At 53.2% G+C, this 26,210-nt stretch overlaps 1 protein-coding gene and 1 non-coding gene across 3 annotated transcripts in view; one reads left to right on the forward strand and one right to left on the reverse strand.

Annotated features, from left to right (window-relative positions):
* Positions 1-16,854: 16,854 nt before the first annotated feature.
* TRNAA-AGC (transfer RNA alanine (anticodon AGC)) lies at positions 16,855-16,927 on the forward strand. Its single transcript has one exon. It is a non-coding gene; the product is annotated as a tRNA-Ala (tRNA).
* A 3,567-nt stretch (positions 16,928-20,494) lies between these two features.
* LRP5 (LDL receptor related protein 5) overlaps positions 20,495-26,210 on the reverse strand; it is a 95,645-nt gene continuing 89,929 nt past the window's right edge. For both annotated transcript variants that reach the window (XM_090257505.1, XM_090257498.1), the window contains exons 22-23: positions 21,919-22,016; positions 20,495-20,897 (exon numbers count right to left, since the gene is read on the reverse strand). In XM_090257505.1, coding sequence (XP_090113631.1) covers positions 20,636-20,897; positions 21,919-22,016 — 360 coding nt within the window. In that variant the 3' untranslated portion in view covers positions 20,495-20,635. The remainder of the gene's footprint in view (positions 20,898-21,918; positions 22,017-26,210) is intronic.

Genomic DNA, 26,210 nt, shown 5'->3' on the forward strand with positions numbered 1-26,210 from the left:
GTAGAGGTGAAAAAGGACTGGGAGAAGGTGATCACAAGAGATTTTTAGTCCTATCTATAATTTTACTTTTCTTCAAAGCAAATATCATCACATATTGAGCAATTTTTTTAAAAAATTAAGGCTTTGTATTCCAAACAGAAAAACGGCAATAGAATAGAAAAGAAAAATTCACCCTGGCCACATAGCATCACCCAGATACGCCGCAGTGGCGGACGTGCCAAGGCTGGCGAGGGTGCGCGCCTGGCCCCCGTTTGGGGCACAAACAGGAACCAACCAGTGAGTGCGCAAGTACATGAAAAACAAACAGGTGTTTGTCTCTCTCTCTCTCTCTCTCTCTCTCTCTCTCTCTGTCCCCACCCCCTTTCCTCTCTCTCTGGAATCAATAAATTTTTTTAAAAAATCACACCTGGGCCAGGAGGCTCGGTTGTTGGGGCGTCATCCCAGGCACCAGGGAGTTGCAGGTTCAAGTCCCAGCCCAGGCACATCTCTAAATGGAGGGTGAGCTCCCCATCAGGGTGTGTGCAGGGGACAACCGATCAATGTTTCTCTCTCACATCAATGTTTCTGTCTGTCTGTCCGTCTCTCTTCTCTCTCTAAAGTCCTTAGGTGAGAATTTTTTAAAAAACCCGCAACAGCCTACCTCTAGTCAAGATTTCAAAGCCAAAGCCAGTAAAAGGGGTTCATAAAGCATATTAATCATTAACAGAGTCAGCTTAGCCATAACCACTTATTCTATGAAAGTTTTTGATTTCTACATTAGCACACCTGCCCCCCCAAAACCCACAAATTCAAATTACCCAGTTATTTTCTGTTAAAAAAAAGAGAACTTCAATAATATTTCCATTTTATACGCGAAGGAACTGGGGCTCAGGAAGGTGAAATCATTTGCCCCAAGACAGAGAGCTAGTGAGCGGGCAGACCAAGGCTCCACTCTGATTCCCGACAGAGCCCAACGGCCTCTTTGCCTCCCCGGGCTGCTTCCTCCTAGGAAAGGTGAACATCCACTCCCCACGGCAGAACAGTTAAAACTACAACAGGGAGCAAACCAAGCCCAAGTGAGGACGGTAGTGACAGGCCCCCGGGCCAGGTGGGCAGGCTGCTGAGGGGCTGCGCTAACCACAGGCGGTGCAGCCGTACCTGGAGCCAGTTAAGGGGAAAACCAGGCCCGAGGACACGGTAAATGGCAGGAATGGACTTTCTCTGCTGGTTTCTGCAGATTTACACAAACACGCACAATTGCGCTTATTTTCAGTCCTCACAGCAATTCTGCTCAACGGGCTGTCTCTCTAGCCCGCGTCCCCACAAGCCTTTGTCATGCCTTCCTCAAGGCCCCAGAAGGCTAGTAAATGCGGTTCAAAGTCTGGCAGAAGAACAGAGGCGCTGCCTATGCGGGTCCTCCGCGGTCTTACCGACGTCATGGGAGTGGGGTGGAGTCTTGGCTCCTGGGATCAGCACCGCCGCCCCAAACACCGCACCCACCGCGGGGGCAGGAGCAGGACCACAGCGCACAAGGCCTGCTGCCCAGTGTCACGGGCGAGGCCCCGCTCTAGCCCAGCGACCCACGTGCCGCGCTGCCCGGTGACACCCCGCTTCTGATTGGAAGAGAAGGAAATACTTCTCACTGGGAAGATAAGTGCAGCACAGCCCCAGCGTCCCCACGGGGGCAGCCCGGCGTCACACACGCTGAGCTCCGCGCTCTGCCTTCCTCCTCAGCTCGTGATCTATTCTGACCCACATCCCCTTCTCAGAGCTCTTGTCGCTGCTCCGTCCTCGGCTGGAGGCACGCTTAAGGTTCCCATAAACGTTCCCTGGCAACCAAGTGATCCCAGCTTTAAAAGATAATTTCCTTGAAATCTTTCCCATTTCCAGACATAAAAATTATTGAACTAATGTGAAGGAACAGAAAAATTTAAGAAATTCCTTATTGACACAAGAACACTCCATATTAAAGAAGAAAAAATTCACATTTGCCAGCTCTTAAAAAGAATATTCTCTATTATGTAATTTTTTATGTTTTTTGAATACTTATCCAAAACACGTCTGGTACTTGGTTATTCAGAGTTAGCCAGATACCAAAAGAGTAATTCAAAGTAAAAGATAATACCAGCAACCGAAAAACAAAAGAGAGTAAACACGTCTGCTGGACGGGCCAACGTAACGGGAGCTTCAGGCACAGAACATCTCGGGGAGAAGGAGAAACCAACAGCTAACCTCTAAGTAATCTCAACAGCAGTAACAGAAAAAGGCAGGACACACTGTCAAAGTGCTAAGGAAAAATAATTATCCACCTACACGTGGGTGTCAGCCAAAGATGCCTTTTAAGAATGACACAGATAGATAAGATAGACAGTCTGTGCAGAAAAAGCGCTTGAGGACAATACGAGAAACACGGTACAGAGGACAGTGATGCCTCAGTCCCCTTCAAAGTGGGCACCTTGGGACCTCAGCGTTCCCCCAATCGCCAGTTGCTTCCTCGTATTTTCCTAAATTTCATCAATGGTCTAAAATCTCTTCCCTTTCAAAGGAGATTTTAGTTTTGGGAGAAGCCAGAAGTCACAGGGCGCCACATCTGGGCTGTAGGGGCTGAGTCCCCTGGGTGATCTGATGTTTCACCGAAAAACTCCGCACGAGACGTGATGATGCACGAGCAGGCGCGTTGTCCTGATGAAGCTGCCCATCACCGGTTGCCATGGCTGCGGCCTTGAATCATCTGAATAGTTTCCGTGAAGGAACGTTCAGGCGTAAGGTAAAATTAGATGCAGACTCGCTGCTCTACTCACTCAGTGGTTTTAAATGCGACGGCCACACAGCACACCCGCTCACTCAGCAGCGTCTACCGCCCCCACTGACGAGTACAGTGAAGTCATCCTTGTCCGACAGGCGCATTCCAGCCCACTCTCCCTGATTGCCAGGTTACATCAACGTGGCAAAAACTGTTCTCATTATTTTAACAATGGCTGGACTTTTTCCTGATAGATCATTTATATATCTATACATACATACACAAATATATACAATATATACATATGATGCCTAAAATTTGTGTAATTTTAAGAGAAACAAAATGAATATTAGGCACTAGCAGCATTAAAATTGGGAAGAAGTATAAGACTATAAAGTATTGTAAGGTTTTAATAAGGTAAAGGTATGCATTAACTTTAACTGCAAGTTAAATATGAAATGCCTAAGATTACCAAGGAAAAAAAGTGTCCAATTAATATATTACTGTGTTTGTATATATGCGGTGAAGAGGAATGAAGAAAAAATTCCACAATACAAAGACAAGGAAAGGAAAAAAACAGGAAAAAGCCAAAATAGAAAGCACATAAGATAATAGAAATAAACTAAGTATTTCTATCTCAGTGTAAATGGACTACCTCATCAGTTTGAAGTCAAATTATAAAAATGCAATCTAGCTGTGTGTTGCTTTCACAAGTCATACCTAAAAAAATGTGAAGGCCACACAAAGTAGTGAAAGGACAGAAGAATAGTATCAGACCAACATTAGTGAGAAGTCACTTGGCACAGTTATACCAATATCTGACAAAGCATACTTTAATGGAGAAAACATTCCTAGAAACAAAGATTCACAAATTGTGCAAGTAACTGGAAATTTAAGAATTCTAAACTTACAGGCACAAAGCAAAAACGAGAACTACAGGAACCTGACACATCTCCCATAACTAGATTCTAACAGCACCCTTATCTGTAACTGACAGCACAAGGAGACTAAACCAGTTAAGAATACTAGTTTAAGTGTGAATTCAATTAATGTGTTTGATCTAATAGACATGAAAAAAACCTCACCTTAAAATTAGAAATGCACATGGAATATCGGTAAGAATTTGCCACAAACTACACAATGTTAAAACTGCCTCAACCAACTTCAAAGAATCGAAATCACATTGGACCACATTTCATTAACACAATCATGTCAGCAATCAGTAACAAAGATTTTTTAAAAAAGATATTGGCCCCTGGCTGGTGTGGCTCAGCTGGCTGGGCGTCATCATCCTGCAAACCAGGGCTCCTGCCTGGGCTGCGGGTCTGATCCCCAGGCGGGGCTCTGTCCCTGGTTGGGGTGCATGTACGAGGCAACTGATCAATGTTTCTCTCTCACATCAATGATTCTCTCCCCCTTTCTCCCTCCCTTCCCCTCTCTCTGGAATCAATAAAAGAAAAGAAAGAGTGTATACATCAAGATTTTTCAAAACACTTTTTCAACTTCTAAGTCAAATAAGAAATCAAATGAAAATCTGAGTATATTCAGAACAAAAATATAAGCAGTTCGACACAGTAATACTTTGGGACACAGCAAAACTGGCACTAAAAAGGGGAGGGTCTAGTAGAGGAACCAGTATGAACGGCCCGTGGACATGGACGGCGGGGTGGGGACTGACTGTGGGAGCGGGGGTGGGTGGGGTGGGAGAAGAGATGGGTGGGGTGGGAGGGGAGCAGTTGGGGAAAAAGTGGGACAACTGTAATGGAAAAAACAATAAATTTAAAAAAATTAATGACTAATGCAAACTGTTCAAAAAGTGAATATGAGGGATTAATTACAAATAAGGCAGAGATTCAAAAGACAAGAAATTAGAATTTTCTGCTATTATATGTAAAAATGCAGACAAAATAAATTTTAGAAAAATATAAATGACCAAATGTGACTAAGAAAAAAAATAGATTCTAATGATCCTGTGGCTGCTAAAGCAACCACATCAGTAATTTTGACATCTCAGACAAAAAGCACCAGGCCCCGATGGTTTTATGGGCAAGTTTTACAATGCCAAACACTGAAGAAACAAGGATTTCCAACTTTACACAAAAACTCTTTCAATAGAATAAAACAGAAGAAATACTACAACTTATTTTATTAGACTAGAATAACCTTGATGATCAAAGTCATCAAGGTTGACACAAAAAGTAAAAATTATAGACTAATTTTATCAACAAACATAGATCCATAAATCATAAGATATTAGCAGGTAAAAAACAAAACATACCCCCCAAAAGTTTTTTTTTTTTTTAAAGAACATGTCATGACCAAGCTGGATTTATCCCAGAAATGTAAGGTTAATTTCAGTACTACCTTTTAGAGCCACTTTTCACCTTACCAGGTTAAAAGGAGAAAAATCATATTATCATTATCTCAACAGATGCTGATAATGCATTCAATTAAGTTCAATACCCACTTGAAGTTTTTTTTAATTATCTATAAACTAAGATGAAAGGAATCTTCCTTAACCTGTTAAAAAGAAAGGACAAAAAAAATGCCCACACACTTGAAGGTGGAAGATAAAAGCCTTTCCTTTAACCCAGGAACACAATGATGCAGGCCACTGCCACTTACATCCCCCATCACAATGACTGTCCTGAAACAGTGTGCCCAGATATAAAAAGCAAAAGAGCTGAAAAGAAATGAACTGTCAATTTTCAAATATAAGATGATCATTTACATAAAAACCCCAAAAGAGTCCACAGGGAAATTAAGTTAGAGACGTTACTGCATATAAGAGCTGCATATAAAGTAACCTGCATTTCCATTTACCAGCAAAGAGAAATTTTAACTTAAAAGTTATTTACAACAGAAACAAAAAAAATCTATAAAGTACTCAAAGAACAAATCTAATAAAAGATGTGCAAGACTTAGAGCGAGACACCCTTGAGGCTTGTTAACAGACAACTACCTTTGCACCCAGAGCCTGTCCCCTCTCCCTGGGGAGCATGAAGGCTGGAAGGAAAGGGGGGACCCTGAGACCCAGTTTTGCCCTTTCGTTCCATGCTTTCAGTAACTTCTTTTTAAAGCTTCCATAAACACAGTGGAAAGGCAACTCACAAATTGCAAAAAGATATTTGTCACACATAACTAACACAAATTATTAATCAGAATATTAGGAACTACAAATAAGACAAATCAAACAACTCAGCAACAACAGGCACTTCGCAGAAGCGGGAACCCAAGAAGCCGAGAAACTCCACGTCCTCAGCAATCCGAGAAAAGAACATTAAAACCACGCGAAAATAAAATAACTAAGGCGGGCAAACTACTTGCACGGACCTTGCTCTGAAGAGACACAAGCGGCCCCCAGCACAGGACAACAGCGTTAGCGCTGGGGAAAGGCAAGTCAGAATCACAATGAGAGGCTACAGCATTTCCTAGTGGAAAATAATAAATGTTGGCAAGGGCCCGGAGAAATTCGAAACCTGCTGCAGGGTTGGTAAGAACATAGCGCGGTGGAGCCACTGTGTGAAACAGTTTGGTAGCTCTTCAAAATCTAAACATAGTTACCCACCCCGGCCGGTGCGGCTCAGCTGGCTGGGCATCGTCCGGCAAACCGAAAGGTCGCCCGCTGGGCTGCGGTCCGGTCCCAGGTCAGGGCTCATTCAGGAGGCACCCGCTGATGCTTCTTTCTCACATCGATGTTTCTCTCCTTCATCAATGTTTCTCTCCCTTTCCGTCTCCCTCCCTTCCCCTCTCTCTAAAATCAAAAATTAAGATTAAAATTAAAATAAAGTTACCACACTACCCAACAATTCCACTCCTAAGTACATACCAAGAGAAATAAAAACAGATGTCCACCCAAAGATTTGCACACAAATGCTCACAGCAGTATCATTAATAGTCAAAAAGGGGGGACCAACCCAAACATCATCAGCTGATAAATGGATAAATAACAGATACGTATATCCACACAATGGAATATTATCTGGTAATAAAAAGCAATTAAGTACTGATACTGACACACTACAACATGGATGAATCTTGAAAACATTCCGCTAAACTAAAGGAACTAGCAACAAAAGACCACATAAAGCGTAATTCCATGCATACGGACCGCCAGGACGGGCGGCACAGGAAGGAGAGAGCACAGCAGTTGTCCAGGCCTTAGGCAGAAATGGTGACTACTAGTGGGTATGAAGTTCCTTTTGGGGGCGACGAAAATGTTCTAAAATTAGACTGTGGTGACCACTGCACAATTCCGTGAATATACTAAAACCCACTGAATTTTTAGTACGCTTTAAGTGGGTGTACTCTACGGTATATGAATTATATCTCAATAAAGTTTTAAAAGATATATTTTTAACTTATTTATTTTTAGAGAGAGGGGGAGAGAGGGGAAGAGAGGGACAGAAACATCACTGTGCGGCAGCCTCTCACGATCCCCCCAACTGGGGACCTGGCCGCAGCGCAGGCCTGTGCCCTGACTGGGAATCAAACCTGCGACCCTCTGGTTCACAGGCCGGCGCTGAATCCACTGAGCCACAGCAGCCAGGGCAATAAAGCTGTTATTATTTTAAAATGACATAAATGTTCACACCCAACAAACTGGCCAAGCAGGAGAAAGAAGTGTGACACCACCAGAGGCAAGCGCCGTGCGGAACAGCGCTGGTGGGAGGGCAAACTGGACGAACGCCGGGGAAGGTGATCTGCACCCTCTACTCCAGTTAGAGACGCGCAGGCCCCCCTGCCCTGTAAGGGCCACACCACAGAGAAATGGTTCTGCACTCGTTCACAGCAGCTCAGCCCTTTACTGGGAACAATCCTACCCGCCAAAGACAGGACAGAGAATCAGAGACATCTTCAGTCTGGGAGGGGACACAGCAGGGAAGAGGGACGAACTGCCACCACACACACCACTGTGGACAAGCGTCACGCCCCACGCCCACGCCACCACCCCTCCCCGCTCCAACCCCAGGCCCACCAGTGGGCCACTGCCTGACCCGCGCGCACGCCCGCCTCACTAGGCCACGGAGCACCCCCGCCTTTCCTCTCCCGCAACCGTGAGCCCGACTCGCCCCCCTCTTCTCTGACCCCCGGAAACCCTCCCGTGTCACTGCGGAAGACAGGAGGAAACGGCACCTGCCCCCACTCTCCCAGCACAGCACCAAGGAGGCGGCTGTGGACGACGCCCCGCGGCCCCCCAAAGCAAGGCTCCAGCAAGCGTCCCTCTCCCGCCTCACCCGTCGCTCCCTCGGGACAGACTCATTCCCCACCAACAGGACAGAAACGCCCTACTCTCTCCCGTCCCAGCAAACCTCCTCAGGGCCCCGCGCCCCACAGCACTGGGGGTCCTCGCCTCGGTCCTTCCTGCCCACGCTCACACCCCGCTTTTCCTGCACCCCCTCTGGGACCTGCCTGCTGAGGTCTTCTGCGCTTTGTGCTGCCCAAGCCGACGGACAAGGCGACCCCCACGTGAGAGGGCCTTGCGGAGACAGCGCGCACAGGTCTCCGTCCCTCCTCCACGACAGCAGCCCCCTCGGCGCCAAGGGGCGGCCCACGGGCCTCCCCCTTGCTGACTCCGGCCCGTCCAGCCCCGGGCCTTCCCTCCCTCAGCGCCGGCCTCTGCTCCCCGCTCCGCGCGCACTGTAACCTTACACATCTCCCGTGGGCCCTGAAAGCGTCAAATGTGGCGCGTCCCAAAGCCAACTCCTGACCTCCGCCCACAGCCTTGGCCCCTGCAGTCTCCCGTTCTCCCTAAGCGGCAACTCCCACCGCAAGCAGAGCCCCCCAGGGCCACCCTCCGTCACGCGCTCTCAGCAACACACGTCCCCGCCTCGTCCCAGACACTTGTCACTGCCACCGTGGTCCCCTCAGTCCCGCTGCCATCGCCCTGCGGCAGGACAGTGGCAGCTATTCTTAACACAGCTTTAAGGGGCCTTTCAAAACCAGAAGTCAGACCTCCCGTCACACAACTGCTTAAGACGCAACAATTCCCATCCAATTCAGAGAAAGAGCCAAACCCTGAGGAAGGCCTGGGTGGCGGGCTCCCACGCCACCTACGCCCCGCTGGCCCACCCCTGCCACGCCAGCCTCTCTCTGCCCGGCTCACTCCCACCCTCCCACCCACCGCCCCAGGCACACGGGCGCCTCCCACCGCACCCGCACGCACGGCCCCTTCACAGGGAGGCCCACCCAGATCACCGTATTCCAACCTGCAAACAGCCCCCTTCCCGGGCCCGCTCACCCCCCGCTGCGGCCCTGACTCTGCCGCGCTTTCCCCACTGAAAGGGAAGCGCCGTGAGGACACACTACCGCCCGTCCACTGTGCTCACGGCCACCGCGCCCAGCGTCAGAACCCGAGCCTTAGTGCCCAAGACATGAGAAGCACAAACGGTCGAGTAAACGAATCTCAGAAACAACCGGTGGGTGGGTCAGCACAGAACAAAACGATTCAATTCATAAAGGGACACACAGAATTAAGTCACATAAAGGATGCATTCACATGTAACACCATAAAGCAAAGCATGAAAATGATACGTGCAGGGCGCGGCTTGCCCTGGGGAGGACACACGGGGCGCCAAAGGCAGTGGCAAGCCCACAGTGGGTTCACAATCACCGGTTTTAACGTTTAATATCTGTACACATGCTGATACGCGTTCTTTGCACATAAGATCTTATTAAAAGTTAAAACAAGCCCTGGCCAGGGGGCTCCGTTCCCCTACACCGGCAGGTCACTGGGTCAGTCCCCAGTCAGGATGGACATATACGGGAGGCAATGATCGATGATTCTCTTTCACATCGATGTCTGTCTGTCTCTCTCTCCCTTCCTCTCTCTAAATTCAATAAACACGTCCACAGGTAAGCATCTTTAAAAAGTTAAAATAAAAGCTAGGCTAGAACAGGACTGGCCCGCCGCAGCCCCCCGCCTGGAAGACAGCACCCCCGTCCCGTGCAGCCGTTCCCGCCACCCTGGCGGGGCTGAGCAGTCACTGAGACCACACAGAATTCAAAGCCTAACACTTTATTAATTAGCCCTTTACAGAGGGTTGTCTGGTATTAATGTAGAATTTATTAAGAAACTGAGTGCAAAATTAGAACGATCCAATCATCCATTAAAACATACTAATTCTTCAAAGCAAATGCGATTTTTCTTCAAGAGCACAGTACACTGAAAAATACTGTAGTTCTACATAACACGCGAGGCTGCAAAGCAAACGAACGCACCTTTATGATGGCAGAGAGATTTTAATAACAATCTAAATGTGAAAATAAAAAACTTGCATACAAACACAAACTCCAGAACCTCCTCTGACCCATGTACCTCTGGCCCATCGCCTGCACATCCCCAAAGCGGCCAGGAAGGCCGCAGAGGCCCTTCACGGGCCCACAACGGTCCCTGTCACTTCTTCAGGGCCCTCACTTCACTTTACACTAGAGTCACTTCTGAAGTTATTTCTATTATTACTGGAAGACTGGTGCCCAATATTAATACAGATGTTACCCTTGCACTAGACCTTGTGCTAATTAGTCTATATTTAAAATTCACTTCACAGATAACGAGAAGAGATGTCATCTAATATCAGGGTTACATGGCTGGAAGACAGTGGGAGCCAAACTCGAAAACCACCAGTTTTAGACCCCGAGCACTCAACCTCCGTAACATACTCTGAACGGGACAGAGAACAGGTACCAGTCCGCGCAAACTCGCGGAGCTTAAAATACCGTGGCTCTGACAGTGTCAAATGCAGAGCTGTTGAGTCCAACGTAATAAAGCAAGAGAACAAGAGGTCCACGGGGGAAAGAAGTCTGGGCAGAGCAGGGAGGCAGTAATTCATTCAAGGAGTGTTATTTAACCGCAAGGGGCCGGGTCCCACGCACAGCAACAGCGGTGGATGAGACCCAGCCACGGCCCAGAGGCAAAAGAAACCTGGTGGACCCATGCGGGCAGAAGAAAACCAGGAGACAGTACCTCTCACCTACGACAATGACAAACACTGACATGTACTGCCATCGAAAGGCAACCATTCACAAGTTACCCTTCATTCTTAACTCTCAGCGAGACCCCTGGTGATGTCGCTCTAGAAGCGAGCGCCCCTCGGAACCGAGATTCCTCAGCTGCCTGCAGGCCCGCTCCCCAGCACGGCCTCAATGTCCCTCTAAGAAGCAATGATCGCCACGTTACGTGCCAGCTCCAAACCACGATTCGCGTGAGCGGAACTCTGAACAGCCAACCGAGTCATCGCCTGTCAATGCTCCTTCCACCACTGCCCCCGTCTGGGGACTGAAAGCCCGTCTTCTCCAAGGTCAGCCAGTGTCCGCCAACGCCTAGGCCACTGTGGAGCGTGCTCTGGTGGGCAGTGTAAAACGGCCGCCTCACTTACCCGGATCAGGGTCTCCGAGTGCCACGCGGCCCAGGCCAGCTCTGCCTTCCCTTCCTGTCCAAGTGTCCTGATGCAGTGCTGTGGTTCACCTCCAGGCACAGCGGATTCAAGGCTCCGACTAGCAATCCACACGGCTTTCTCCGTGTGTGACTCAACAGCCAACCATGCTCTTTATTTCTGCACCTTTAATTTTTATTTGCTCTGCAGCCTTCTTTAGTCTGCTCTCTGATGTCTTAAAAAAGAATCTTTCACTCATCTTTCCTTTAGGCCACCGGACTTCACGGCAGGCAATGTCTGGGGCACACGACCAGTCCACGTCAGTATATGTTCCCACTGTAAGACGTTCTGCAACCAGGAATACCCTGGCCTTCTCCAGAGTACGAAACCAGAGCCTCCTTCTAGCAGTAAAAAGAGGCTCAGAACTTAGCAAACTTTATTGAGATAAATCCACAGCCAACTACGTAGTCTTCACTAATACTTGTAAAACCAGTCAACACTAGCGAGCTGCATGTGACAAGCAGTCAACTGCCCCTCCTCAGAGTAAACCCAGGTCTTCACCAAGTCCATGACATGAAAGTGTCCCAGTTAAGGCGCGAAGCTTTCCAAGTGCTGCCAAGATCCCTTTTACTTGCTTCTTTACCATCCAGCCAACCTACTTGGTATCCAGATGCCAGTTTATCGTGATCTAAAACCTGAAACAAACTGGGTATTGAGTCAACTAGTAACTAGAATCTCCCCCTCCCAGGAAGGAAAAATAAAGGGGGGAGGGAGGGAAGGAGAAAAAGAGGTTCCCGTAGCAACTAAACCGAAGCCAGAGTCAAAGGCCACAACCACCTGCAGCCCCCCTCGAGCCAGACGGCAGCAGGAAAAGCACCGCTCCCCCTTGAGGCGCCGTCAATTTCAAGGAGGCGCGAGAGGCTCGGCGGGAACTCCCACCAAGCCCTGATCAGCGCGGAACCGGTCAGTGGCCCAAGGCTGACCGACAGCCAGCACCCGTGGAGCAGAAGACATTGCAGACCCGCGTTAGCAGCCATCACAGGACGGTGTCACGGGCATAAGAAGAGCATTGCTCCTCGAGACACACCAACACAAGGACGTACGGCACCATGTCCACGGGAGAAACAAAAGGGCGACTCCCTCACTCTTCGGGAAGGGCTCCCGGCCGCCTCGGCCACCCAGCCAGCAGACTCCCCCCGTGGCCTGCAGGGCCGCCCCCCCGAGAGCCTCCTTCCTGACAGCACACACAACTTTAACAAGCCCTGCCCCCCGGTCCCTGCCGCCTCTCCCTGGCGACGCACCCTCAGCCCTGCTCAGGAGCGAACCCCTAACACTACGGCTCCTGACAGCGTAGGGCGCCACGTATCTGCTGATCAAATACGCAAAGACGGGACCAAGCAGATGGGGGGGAGGGCTGCTGGACATTCTCAACTCTGACCATAAGCCATACTTTTTTTTAGATTTTTATTCATTTTTAGAGAGAGGGGAAGGGAGGGAGTGGGAGAGGAACGCCGCCCGGCTGCCTCTCACACGCGCCCAGACGGGGACGGAGCCGGGAGCCCTGTGCCTCGCGGGCCGCCCAGCCCACCGGGCCGCCCGGTCAGGGCCGCAGGCCGGGTCTCAGGACGAAGGGTCCGAGAGTGCCTGCGCGATTTCTCTCTGTGGGTTCGGGTACTAACGTTCGGTTGCTAAGAATCTGTGTAGTTTTTATACTGACGTCCTTCCCCTCAATAAACTAGATCACCTAAGTTCTAACTGTGTGCGGAGAGGCCTCTGCCCTTTCTCTGCCGCTGCTCCCCACCTTCCCCAGGAGGAGAAACCCCCGCCTGGGCCCCAGTCCAGGGCTCAGAGGGGCCCCGTTCCTCGCAGGCCAGGGTCACTGTGGGAAAGGTCACGCACAGCGTATGCCGCCCTTGCCCTCAAAGGGCAGAGCTGGCACACCGACCGGGCCAACCCTCTGGGAATGAAATAACGATGAAGCTGGCGCCTAAAAACAGAACTGACAGGTGACAGACAGGATGAGGGCAAAGGATACAAAACTCAGAACTCACGGGTTCACGGGTCCTCAGCACAGGAGCAAGCGACCCTAGACACCTGGGAGTGTTGCTAAGTTTCAACACAGCACGGAAATTATTTTCATGGGGGAAAGTTTCCTAAGTTATTTTATAACATTAATTCATTAAAAATCTCTTCTGAAGTTCAGCGTCAGGCACTCGAAAGTAATGCAGGTACACCGCCTTTCACGCTACGTACTCAGTGACTTCCAGGATGGAACCGAGGTAAAGCAGACAGCTCACAGGTCGCCGCAGGGATTCCTTGACCCACAAGTGGTCCCTAAAATTTGGGGTGTAGCACAATGGTTCCAAGACCTCACTGCACTTCAGTACTACCTGAGCAGCTTTTAAAAAATACATTAGCAATCCCACCACAAATTTCTAGAGGTGGGATCCACCATCCGTGACCCTAAAAAGTATCCCAAATGATTCCACTGCAGGCCAGTCTAGCATCTGCCTAGAGCAGGTCTCTCTACCTCAGCTCTGCTGCTCCTTGGGGGTGGGTTGTGTGCATGTGAGCGCGCACGCATACAGTGTGCGTGTGCTCCAGGGAAGGACAGACGCCGGCCCGTGCACTGCGGGGTGTTTAGCAGCACCCCTGAATGCCACCTGCTAGCAGCCAGAGCAGCACACTGCCCAGTCCCACAGTAAAAACACCCCCAGACGTGGCCAAATGTTTCTGTGGGGCAAAACCATGCCCTACTTGAGAAGCAATGATCTAGAGTAAATAAAAAGCCAATCAAATGAGCTTCTCTTAAGAAAGAAAAAATATACGAAAGCTGCTCAAAGCCAACGGGCCAGGGCTATTTTTCAGCCCCTCTCACCCAAGACACGAGCGGGCCCTCCTCAGCCCACACCGGGGCTCCAGTCCCGACAGACGGGGTGGACCCCACCACAGCTCTTGGCGCTTTGTATGAAACAAACTCAGTGCTGAGTGCTAGGTGAGCAGAGGGGACAAGAGCTTCCCTGTCACTATCACCTACTCTTCTGAAGGGTAATACAAACATTATAAAATTTTAGACCAATATATACTCAGGCTGCCTCTCAAATATCCAAAATAAAAAACTGCAAGACACAAGTTTACCACAGAAACAAACTAAACGCCACAAGTACGGTTTTTAAGGAAGAGCTGCTGTTCTATCTGCAATAAGTGGCGATATAAAATTTACCTGAAAGAAACTAAGCAAACTTCACCCTGCCCAGTCTTAGTCTTCTGACAACTCGCGTTATGTCCAGCTAGGGTCTGACTCCCGCATTCTCAGGCCCTTACCTGAAACTAGCAAGTGTTTTTTCCCTGTACTTCACACAAAAGCTGGTTTTCTAATCCCAAACAATCTTCTTCCTGTTCCTGAGTAAGCCACACCGGCGAGATGCTCAGCGGCACTGAAGGCTGAGTCTATCAAAACAACACTCGCCGAGCGCAAGCCAGGCCCCCGCCGCGGGTGCCCAGGAAGGGGAGCGAGCGCGGGCCGGAGCTGCAGGCCCCCGAGGAGACGGCCAGAAATGCGCGGAAATGCACAACGGTCTTCAGCGCGTCCATCCAGGCCCACAGCCATTTCCCAAACCATCTCCGCTCCATGCACAGTACAAACCCGAACGCCCGCCCGGGGGACAGCGAGAAGCCCGCAGCCAAGGGCTGGGCGCCACGCCCCGCGGGAGGGAGCGTCCCCCCCGAAGTCAGAGACCCAGGATCCGGCCCGAGCCCCCGCGGGGTCGTCTTTACTCAGCCGCCTGCTAAACGAAACGCTGTGGCACCGCCGCTCACGACGGGCCCGGGAAACTCTTCAACCACCTGAGAAACTGGAAAACAATGTCCACCTCATCTTCCCAGCCCAGCTGCCCCTTCAGTACCGGGTTCCTACAGACGTGCGCCAAGGGCCGGGGCTTTGACACTCGTCTAACTTCCTAATAATACCTGATCGCTAAAAAAGGCAAAGTTTAATTAACAGCCGCTAATTATTAAGCCGCTTCCACAGGCCAGGGCCCTTCCTAGCTGCTCTGCACGAGGGACTCACTCCCTCCTCGTCGTTCCCACGTTCCAGAGGAGGCAGAGGCTGAGGAACCGGCCCCAGGTCACAGCCGCCGCCGCCGCCGCTCAGGGGGCAGCCCAGGGGCCGGGGACCCGGGGACCCGCACCCTGACCCTGGGCGCACACTCACACGCACACAGTGGGACTACACCCGCGTTACCCAGCGCCGCGAGGCCGTCAGGAAACACCGCCAGGGGCCCCTCCCATGAAAGCGGAACGTAAACAGAGCTCTGGGAGACCCACGGAGAAGCTGTGACAATCACATAAAGCTCCGAGGTGGAAACGTCGGGACACGGAGTGACGACCCGGGACCCCCCGCGGCCCTGCCGCCACGCGCCCACGCCGAGCAGGCTCCAGCGGGGAAGCCCTCCGCGCCCGCGGCGAGCGCGCGGCTTTAAGGGGAGGTCCCGGCGGCGGCCACGAGGACCACCCCCCTCGCTCACGCCCGCCAGGGACGCGTTCGCGCCGCGGTCTGCAGCTGAGCCCAGCGTCGGAGTCGCAGACGCGCCCGGAAAGCCATTTAAATGCTCCGAGCGGGTTCCTGCGCTTCCCGAGGAGTCTGCGGCGCCCGAACAGAAACGCACAGAACTTGCTTCCCGGAGAACGAGGTCCGACAATGGTCTTCGCGGGTCCGCGGCGGGCTGTTCGTCCACTGGACCCGCGCCGGGGCCCGCGCGGAGAGAAGTTTTCCGGGGGCCGCGCGCGGGGCGGTGCCCGGGGCGGACAGGCCGGAGAAGAGCGGGGCCCGGCCGGGTGAGGGGCGCGCCCGCCCGCTGCCGCGCAAGGCCGCGGGCCTCACCGCGGGCGCAAAGTTCGCCGCCGGGTCCGCGGCCCGCGACGGGCGGCTGACAGGCGCGGGCGGGGACGGCCCCGGGAGTCTGGGCGCCGCGCCTCCCGGGCCGCGGAGCGACGAATTCCGGGGGGGGAGGGGAGGGGGCCGGGACGCTGCCTCCCCGCACCGCGGAGGCCGGGCGAAGGGACCCCCGCCGCCGTCCACGCGCCGGCGCCCCGAGCACCCCGCGCCGCCATCGGCTCCGCCGCCCCATGTCCCTTCATTACCTAGAGGTGCCGGCGACCCGCCGCTAGTTGCGCTCAGGCGGGAAACGCGCTCACCGACACCATCAGCGAAGCGCCCAAAATGGCGGACGTATCAAGCAGGCCTTGAGTTCCCCCCGCCCTCCCTCTGGCGCCTCGCAACCAATTGCAGCCCTAGCCCCGCCCCCAGCTCCACGTTCATTTGCCTTCCTCTCCCGCCCCCTGCAGGCTATTGGGGCTCCCGGCGTCCCGGTTGCCCCAACTCCGATTGGCTTTCAGTCCCAGTCAGTCAAGCGCGAGGGGCGCATTCTTTTCCCATGGACTTGACGGATCCGGAACCTCTAGGACCCCGGTGTCGGATGAAACAAATAAGAAACCGGGATGAAACCTGGTCGGGTCCCCCTACGCCGTAGCAACAGCCGGGCTTCCCCTTGACGGACGTATCGGAAGACCAATCCGTTAGCCAATGCTTTTTAAAACTCGACTGAGCCAAACCAATCATGGCCGTGGAGCCGGGAGCTGCAAGGGAACCAATAGGGTAGCGAGACCAGAGGGCGGGCGGGTCGGAGGGTCCTTTGGGGAAACCGGTGATGACGTGGTTGCCACAATGTGCGCCAGCGGCGGGACCGTTTCCGAGCTGGGGAATTAGCTCAAATGGTAGAGCGCTCGCTTAGCATGCGAGAGGTAGCGGGATCGATGCCCGCATTCTCCACACCAGAATTTTATGGCGTGAGAGTGTGGTTTGCACGTCCTGGTCACTTAGAGGGAAAAAGGGACTGGTAGTAGGGTCAAGGTGAAGTGCTGGGTTCCCACACTGTGCTCTCACCACTGTGAAGAGTGGAGAAGGGTTTCCCTTTTGTCTTACAGAGGGACTTAGGCGCGATCTACTTTCTAGAGCCGTGCCACAGAGAAGTATCCTATCTTGTCCACTTACTAATAACCTACCTTGTTACTAAAAGCACAGGAGGGCGACATTTGGCGGGGCGGGGCTGAGAAGGGCAGGGGACAAGGTTAGCGCCCCGTGGAACCTAGCTGCAGGTCAGAGAACGCCCCATCTCGCACCCACGAGTGTGTGCGCGGTTCCGGGGAGGCGGGAGGCTGCGGGTGCGCCGCATTCGTGGGCAGCCCTCTAGTGAGCGCCTGCTGTGTCCAGCCTACGGGGCTGCGCGGCTCACGCGCAGTGGGGGACATCAAATACCACCCCGGTAACATCAGGTAGCGGTACCAAAAACAGGCCACAGAGTGGTGGGGTCCTTTCTGAGCAGGTGGCGTTTCAACCCACGGAGCCCCAGGCTCCTGGGCTCAGATGGCAGGGAGACAGACAGACCAGAGGCCCCAAGGTGGGTTGTGGTGGGAGAGGGGCATTGCAGGGGTGATGGGTGGCGCAGGGCCTTGAGGACAAGAGGAGGAACTTGGGGTTTATGCTCGGAGAAGAGCTTCTGGGTGGAGAAGGGCATGTTCAGGACTGACCATGTTTTAGAAAGGACGGTTTGAAGTCAGTAGCACAGGACCAGAGGGGCAAGCCCAGGGCATGGACCTAGGAGCAAGGGGATGGGGGCTACAGAGAACACTGGGACAGGGGTTGGTGCCTGAAAAGAAGGCTGGGTGTGGGCAGCAGGGCGCAGCCAGGGCTGGGACCTGCCCTCTTGGACACTTGGGGAGGGCCCAGCTACCCACCGATTTCTTTCCTCATTCATCATCCAAGGGCTTGCCAGTACCTGCTTCAGGCTCCTCCATCCCAGACTCTGAGGTGGGTCACAGGGCCATGTGCACTGTAATTAAAATAATGTAGTAACCTCGCCCAACCTAAGTGGGCCCCAAAGTCTCCAATTATTGCACCCAGCAGTTCTTAACCTTTTTCATCTCATGACATACATAAACCAATTACTAAAATTCTACACCACACCAAAAAATAATACTTTTTGCCAATCTGGCCACACACACACACACAAAAAAAAAAGGTATAATTTTGATTTATTCCCACTGGACAACAGTTTTGTTGGCTGTTGTCTTTTTTTTATTTGACAATCTAAAGGAAAAGAGGTCAGTGCCCATGACTAGTCAGGTATTGCACATTTTAAAAATTCCTCCGGCACACTGGTTGAAAATCACTATCCTAACCTAATCCAAAGGGTTGAAATCAGGAGAACTTCCTGAAGGAGGAGGCATCTGAGCTCAGCCAATTACCTGAGGGCCATGGGGCTTTAAGGAGGAGAGTAACTTCAAAGCCTTGCATTGGCCTCACCATTGTAGAATTTCAAAATTTCACAGATTACCACCTTCCCCTTTTTGTCCCTAATCCTTCCGTGATTTAATTTTTAATGTTTAACATTTCAACCCATCTACCCTTTCAAAAGATTAATATACGGGACAACTGTAATAGAACAACAATAAAAAACTGGAAAAAATAAAAAGATGTTGGAACAAAAAAATATAATTTCACACATACTCAACAGTATAGAGAAACATATAATGAACACCCATGTGCCCATCGCCCAGCTATTACTCCTTAATTTTGGGAACAGACTGAATGGCTGCCTGGACAGGACAGAGCAGATGTGTTTCCAGGGGAAGGGCAGGAGAGTGAAGAGAGGGTCTCCTAAGGGACCCCCACAATGCAGCCCCTGCTTCTGGGTCAGCAGGAGTGCCCTCTGCTCCCCGCTTGGCAGCCCAGGTTGAGATTAGGGCTTTAATTAGCACCTCAGGGCACGTGACCCAACCTGGAAGAACAGGAATTCTGAACGCTCGGGAGTCGCCCAGCCCTGCCCCTCAGGCAGCCCTGTGGGGCAGGGAACCCCACCTTGAGCTGAGACTCTGGGCACACCATCTAGCTCTGCCAGTCCTTAGCGGTGTGACCTTGACTAGGTGTGTCACCTCTGAGCTTTAACAGGTTCCAGCACCCATTTACCAAGGGCCTGCTACTTGCCAGGCAGACTGGGTGGGGCATCTTCACAGGCATAATCTCCTGGAAGCCTCCCAACAGCCCAAAGGGCGAGTGACAGCACCTTCCTTAACAGATGGGACCAGCTGGCCTTCCCAGATGCACGCCTGACCCCTCCTGTCTGCAAAGGAGCCTTGAGCGTGGTGCCCTGGGCCGGCCTCAGCGCCGGCCTCCGGGCTCACTGCTGCTTGGTACCGAAGGATGGCAGGTGGCCCTGTCCCTAGCATCTGCTCCTGGTCCCCGCCGCAGGAGCGTCAGCAGGGGAGGTGGCTCCCGAAGGTCTGTCCCAGGAACCAGGCTTGCATCTTGAGGTTCCCAGCTACGCCCCCAGCCAAGCAGTCTGAGTCCTAAGGGCCCCTGCCTCCTCTCCCCCTCAGCACCAGGGCCACAGGGTCCAGGGTGTGCTGGGGCCTCCCATGCAGGAGGCTGTCCAGCAGCTGGTCCACTCCCCTGGCTCGGCTGTCACCTCTGTACTTCAGGCCCTGCCGGGGGGCGGGACAATGTTCAGGGTCCTGTTGGAAAGCCCTCCTTCCAGATCTCTGCTCTGAGTCCCCAGCGGAGTGTGCGCCCAGCCCTACGCATGGGGGTCCTTCCATCAGGGTCAGGCCCTTTCTGGCTTCCTCCCTCCACTCTGAATGTGGCCGTCCCCACCGGCCCTGGGAGAACGGCCCAGCTTCGTCATGACACACCACTATTTGCTGACTTCTCTGTCTCCTTGCGCAGACTGAGGACCCCCCTGGACCTGACAGTCTCCTCCAATACCACCCAGGTGGGCGCATGACAGGCCTCGGGCAGCGTTCATTGCCCGCCTGCATGAGGACCAGGCAGCAGGAGCCAGGGCAGGCTAGGCCTCCCTTCCCCGGGTCAAGCGTGGCCTGGCTGCCCCATCCGCTGCCCACACGGATGGCAAGGCCAGGAGGGGCCCCTAGTCCCCAGCCCTGTCTTGATGGGCACAGCAGCCTGGGCTGGCCGGTCAGTGGCAGAGACTGGCTGGGGAACAGGCCAAAGCCCAGCTATTTAATCTGCAAACCCTGATGCAAACCTCAAACACAGGGCCTCGTTCCCCAAAATTATTTATGACTCCAGGATGACAACAGCAGAGACGCGACCAGGCGTGGGGCCCTTCACGACGACAGGACTCAGGCACCCGTGCGCTGGCCCTGCCTGCGGCCTCTGCCCTTCCCTGGGGAGCCCAACGTGCGAGGGTCAGAGGCCGGAGTTCACGACGTGGGGACCCTCACCTCCAACGCACACATGGCACGAAAGAATGGCAGTAATGTTTTAAAAAATTAAGTTTATAAATATTTTCTCCACTGTACAAAGTTTCCCCAGCCCTGCCCACCCATCACTGTTCACATTTCTCCTGTTTTTAAAATCCCAACTATATTTATTTTTTAAATCATAAAATATATTTTTTTCTTTGTTCATATTTAAAACTATTTACAGGGGCGCAGAGAGGCCGCGCTGGCCCGGCCGAGGTCAGGACGAGTCCGTGCAGGGGGACGGCGGGGGCGGGAAGAGGTGGAAGTAGCTCCGCTCCGTGGCGGGCGACGGCGGGCAGCTGTCCTCCGCGGACAGGTACTGGCTGTGCGGTGTGGGCGGGGGCGGGTAGGGGTCTGAGTCCGAGTTCAAATCCAGGTAGTACTTGCTGGCCTTCCAGCGGCTGGTGCTGTAGTCGCTGTCACACACGTCTGTGCTGCAGGGCGTTGTCGGGGGCGCCACGCCGCGGATGATGTAGGGCCTGCAGGGCACAGAGGGAGCGGGATCTAGACGCACGGCCGCCAGACGGGCACGGGGAGCCCTGGCGGTGACCGTGAAGAGTAGGCCTCTCCGGAGGCTGCATAGCTCCCCCGGAATTCCCCAAACAGCCACTAGATGGCAGGTGACACCTCGCTGGAGTCTCCGCTGTGCCAGGCGACTCAGTAGGAGGGCGAGGGGCCTGGACAACTCCAGAGCTTCTGCCTCCGCCTGGGCGGTCCAGGGATGCGCCAGAGCCCCGATCTCTACATAGGGGGGCAGGCCCGCCCCGGGCCCACTGGCCCACCCCCCGCCCACCCCATCAGGTGGCTCACTTAAGGGTGAGGAGCCTCGGGCACCCTGCTGGCTGAGACCACCTGGTTGAAGGTCAGGAGGTTCACCCCGCCACCCCCACCCCAGGCTGTGACCGGGCCCTGCGCACAGGCCAGCACACTGGATTCCACTTCTCCTCAACATTCTCAAGTGCCCCCTTCCGATCCAGGAAGGTGGGGTCTGTGACCAGAACGTGGACCACCTGGTGGAGGGGGTGGAGGGGGGCTGACTAGGCCTGTGGGTTTCTAAGGCTTGAACAGGCCCTCGTAGGGAGGAAGGAGACAGGACCCCCACTACCAAGAACCCACAGGGCAGGTGCCATAGGAGCACTGCAGTGGACTTACATGTGGTCCCTGGCGTCACTGCCAGGGTCCCACAGCCAGACCCCGGGGCCGGAGCCTGGCCCCTGCGTGTCGGTCCCCCACGTGCGGGGCCCGGCCGTGCCGAGGTGGGGCTGGGAGCTTCCCTCCAGGCCCCGTCTGCCTGTGCCGCTCAGAACATGGGTTGGATCGGGGAGGGGGGTGAGGGCCTCAATATGCAAGCCTGGTCCTCCGGTTTGGGGGCAGCCCGGGGAGGGGGAGGAGAGCCCAGGGAGGCAGGGCCGGGATCCGTCGTGGGTCCTCCAGCGCCCTGGACCTGTCTCCTGCCACAGGCTCATCTGGAGGCCCAGGGCGACGCAGGGACTTTCCTACCTGTAGGGTCTGGCGGGGGCGGGAATGTTTGAAGAGTAGAACATGTCCATGTTGTACAAGGAGGGGTCCGTGGCGGGGGACGGCGGCGGGTTCAGGATCTGGGGAGAACCAAGCAGGGGTCACGGAGGCCGGACGCCGCCACCTGGTCCTGCAAGCCACCTACCCTGGTTTCTTCCCAGAGCAGGGGATGCAGGTCCACACGGGCCGACTGGTCTCCGCGGGCCCGCGCCTCCCAGGCCCCTTGTTTGGTGAGGGACTTCGCCTGTCTGGGCCTCGGGTTCCTCATCTCTAAAATGGGGGTCCCAAGGCTGCGTCCCAAGGCTGTCCTGACGCTTGGTGAGTCACCTACAGGAAGCGGCCAGGCCCTTCCTCTGCCCTCTAGTACCTGGCATGGGCCCATGGTCCTTATTCTGGGGAGGGTCCTCCTCAGCCCATATAGCCGCCGTGGGGATTCCTCAGGATTCGACCCCAAAGTTGGGAGGGCACAATACTGGGGGGAGGGGGGTTCCAGAGAGGGCAGCAGAAACCAGGCAGGGAAGCTCCGTGGAAAGGGCCTCCAGCAGCTTCCCTGCACCTGAGGCCTGTGGGGTCCTCTTTGGACATCTGCCCATGAACTTGACTGGAGTTGGTTTCTCTTCACTTCCTCCTCCAAGGGGAGCTACAGGATTTTGCCCCCCCCCTCCCCCGGCTGGTTGTCACTGCTACTTTCCCCAGGGTGGCAGGAGGGTAAGGTCAAGGAGTCATGGAGAAGATCTTCCCAATACTGCAGTGGGCAGACTTCTAGCAAGTTCCACTGGTGCAGCACCTCAGCACCTCCTCAGCCAACTGGACTGGCCCTCGGCCCTGGGGGTTCTTCTTCAGGTGCTCTCTATCAGCTGATCTGCTTTCCCTCACCTCTCACTGGTCAGTTCCCTGGCATCCTGACCCCTGCTAGTAATTCTGTGTATTGAACTTTCTCTGTTCAGATCACCACGTGAACCTGAACTAACAAAGACCACCTGGCAGCCAAGAGCACAGAAAGAGAGTCAGCTGCTACCTACGTCACTCAGTACATCTGATAACGTTCCAGGAGAACCCAAGGTTTAAATATAAAACATGAAACCCTGAGAACATGGAAAGAAATCTTTTTAAAAATAATCAGAGGAGGGAAAGACTTTTTGAGCATGACCAAAAATAAAAAAATAGAATAACTTTACATGCTCATAAAAGAAAAGATTGATCATTTCATTGCATAAATGGCAAACACACCAACACCATAACCCAAATTAAAAGACAGAAGTCTAGGAAAAATATTTTCTACACATGTCTCAGGGAATGGGCTAATTTTATACACACACACACACACACACACACACACACACACACACACACATGGAGCGCTTATAAATGCATAAGAAAAATACCAACAACCCAAAATATAAAGGATGTAAACAGACCCTTCTGAGAAAATAAAACTGCAAAGGTAAATAAAGACCCCAAAAGATGTTCACCATCCCCTGTCACGGGAGGAATACTGAGATCACACCACCACACCATTCTGACCCTAAATTAGACCCGGGGAGAGTGGGTGTGCGAGCGCTGGGAGGAGGAGGGGCTGTCCCCTCGGGAGGGCCAGCGTGGTCACGGCGACCCCCCGAGGCTCGGGAGTCCTCGGCAGCAGCCCTGGAGCCCCCGCCCCCGGACGCAAAGGAAGGACTCGGGCTGGCACTTCTCACTCAGCCTCAGCCTCAAGTGCAAAACGGGGCGGTGGCAGCGCCCCCTTCTGCAGCGCGTGGAGAAGGCACTAGTCAGCCAGGCGGCCTGAAGTGCGCAGGCGCCGCCGGGGCCCCTCGGGCGAGCAGCAAAAAGCAGGGCTCAGAGAGGAGCGCCCGTCTCCCCCAGAGTCATTGGCTGGGTCCCCCAAGTGTCTATGCACCTGCTCTGTGTGAGCTTAGAATGGGGGATACAAGGCATTATATGCCCAAACCCACAGCATGTACGACCCCAAGAGTGAGGCCAATGTCATCTAGGGACTTGGGGTGATAAAGACGTGTCCATTGTAACAAATGTCCCACTGGGGGGTGGGCGGGTTGACAATGAGGGAGGCTGTGCATGTTGGGGAGCAGGGGTATGTGGGAAATCTGTACCCTCCTCTCAATTCTGTGATTTTACCTAAAATTGCTCTGAAAAATAGTGTTAAAAAACAAAGGACACCTGCGAGCCAAGTGTTGCTGGTTCGATTCCCAGTCAGGGCACATGACTAGGTTGCATGTCAGGTCCCCAGTTGGGGGCGTGAGTGAGAGGGAACCACACAGTGATGTTTCTCTCCCTCTCTTTCTCCTTTCCCCTCTCTCTAAAAATAAATAGATAAGTAAACAAATAATTTTAAAAAACCAACAACAACAAAGGACATATGTAAAACTGGTGAAATCTGAGTAAGGTCAAAGGATATTGTATCGCCCTGACTGGTGTAGCTCAGTTGGTTGGGTGTCTTCCCACAAAGTGAAAGATGGCCGGTTAGATCCTTGGTCAGGGCACATGGCTGGGTTGTGGGTTCAGTCCCTGGCTGGGGCGCGCACAAGAAGCAACCAATTGATATTTCTCTCTCACACTGATGCCTCTCTCCCTCTTTCTCGTATCAATGTCCTGATTCCCTGATTCTGATACTGTACTATTGCTATAGACTGAATATGTACATCTCCCCAAATTCATACGTTGAAATCTAAACCCCAATGTGATGGTATTAGGAGGTGGGCCTTCAGGAGGTGATTGGGTCATGAGGGTGGAGCCCTCACCAATGGGATTAGTGCCCTTATAAAAGACACCCCAGGAGTTCCATCGCCCCTTCTACCATGTGAGGATAAAACAGCCACCTATGAGCCAGCAGCTGGCCCTAGCCAGACACCAAATCTGCCAGCACCTTGATCTTGGACTTCGCAGTCTCCAAAACTGCTGTTGCTGTTTAAGCCACCTGGCCGATGATATTTTTGTTGTGGCAGCATGAGCAGACTGAGACCATAGCTATGCAAGATGGTACCACTGGGAAAAACCGGTGAAGGGTAGACAGGACCCCTGTGTTATTTCTTACAACTGCATGTAAGTCTACCATTATCTCAAAATGAAAAGTAAAAACAATCTCCCTCGGTTGGGAAGATAAAGTCCACACTCTTGCATACTTGCTAAGGTACAGATTACCCGGGGAGAGCACACAGGAATCTCGCCACAGGACGCTCCTCCGGAGGCTCCTGCTCGTGGAGAGGGTGGGCCCGCTTCGCACTGTGCATTCTATTGTGCCTTTGAATTCTGTACCATTCTGAGCATGTATTACTGGTGCAAAACCATGTCGTTGACGTAAAAATAGCTGGCTCCATGCAGGTTCCTTTCTGGGGTGATGAAAATGTTCTAAAACTAACTTTGGTGATGGTTGCATATATCTGTGAATGTGCTAAAAACCACTGAATTATGCAATTTAAATGGGTGAATTGTACGGTATGTGAGTTATACAAAAAGAAAGTCGGCTGGTCGGTGTCATCTCTTGCTGCTCCCAACTCCCAGCAGAGCCTGGGGACAGAGAAGGCAAGTTTCCTGGGCCTCCTGCTGTCTGCATGGGAGGCCAAGGAGACCCCTTCCTGGGGCTGATCGGTCTTACATGGGTTTCTGATGCTCTGGCTGGTTACACGGGCACGTGAGAGTCTGAGAGTGGGGACAAGAGGAGTGGAGGACAGTATTCTAAACTCCAGGCTTCTGGGTCCTTGCTTCCTCTGCCCCAAAATGCAGTCGGGTCCTGGAGCCTCTGGGAGACTCAGTTCCCGTCCTGCAAATCTGAGACAACCACCTCTGCGGCCCCTCCCCTGCCCCTGCAGGGCCTGCCAGGGTCAGGTGTGTTTGATGGGGGGGGGGGGGGGGCAACACCCTGGACATGGGATACCCAGAAGGGCAGGAAGGCCCAGTCCTGGCAGGCGGGGCTTGCTGGAGACCCCCGAGAAAGCTCAAGGGGCCGCTCTCACCTTGGGAGAACAGATAATCGCAGAAAGTCAGGTTTCAAAGAATTAAAGACACAGAGCCATGTAAAGTCAGACTCCGACGCTTATATATGCACAGGTTCACGTCTGTGCATCAAGCTCCCCCAGTGACCCACAAGCTGCGCTCTTGGAAGTGGAGGTCCCTCCATCCATCCGAGGGACAGGCTCCCCATGTGGGACCCTGCGGGGGGCCTGGACACTGGGGGCTTCTTTGCTTCACCCTCCGTACACTTGCGGAGCTACTGCATGTGGCTTGCGAGAGCCGGCCCCTCACTCCGCTGGGGCTGCCAG

Source organism: Furipterus horrens, unplaced genomic scaffold, assembly GCF_987537825.1.
Source record: "Furipterus horrens unplaced genomic scaffold, mFurHor1.1.pri manual_scaffold_2, whole genome shotgun sequence".
Lineage (NCBI taxonomy): Eukaryota > Metazoa > Chordata > Mammalia > Chiroptera > Furipteridae > Furipterus > Furipterus horrens.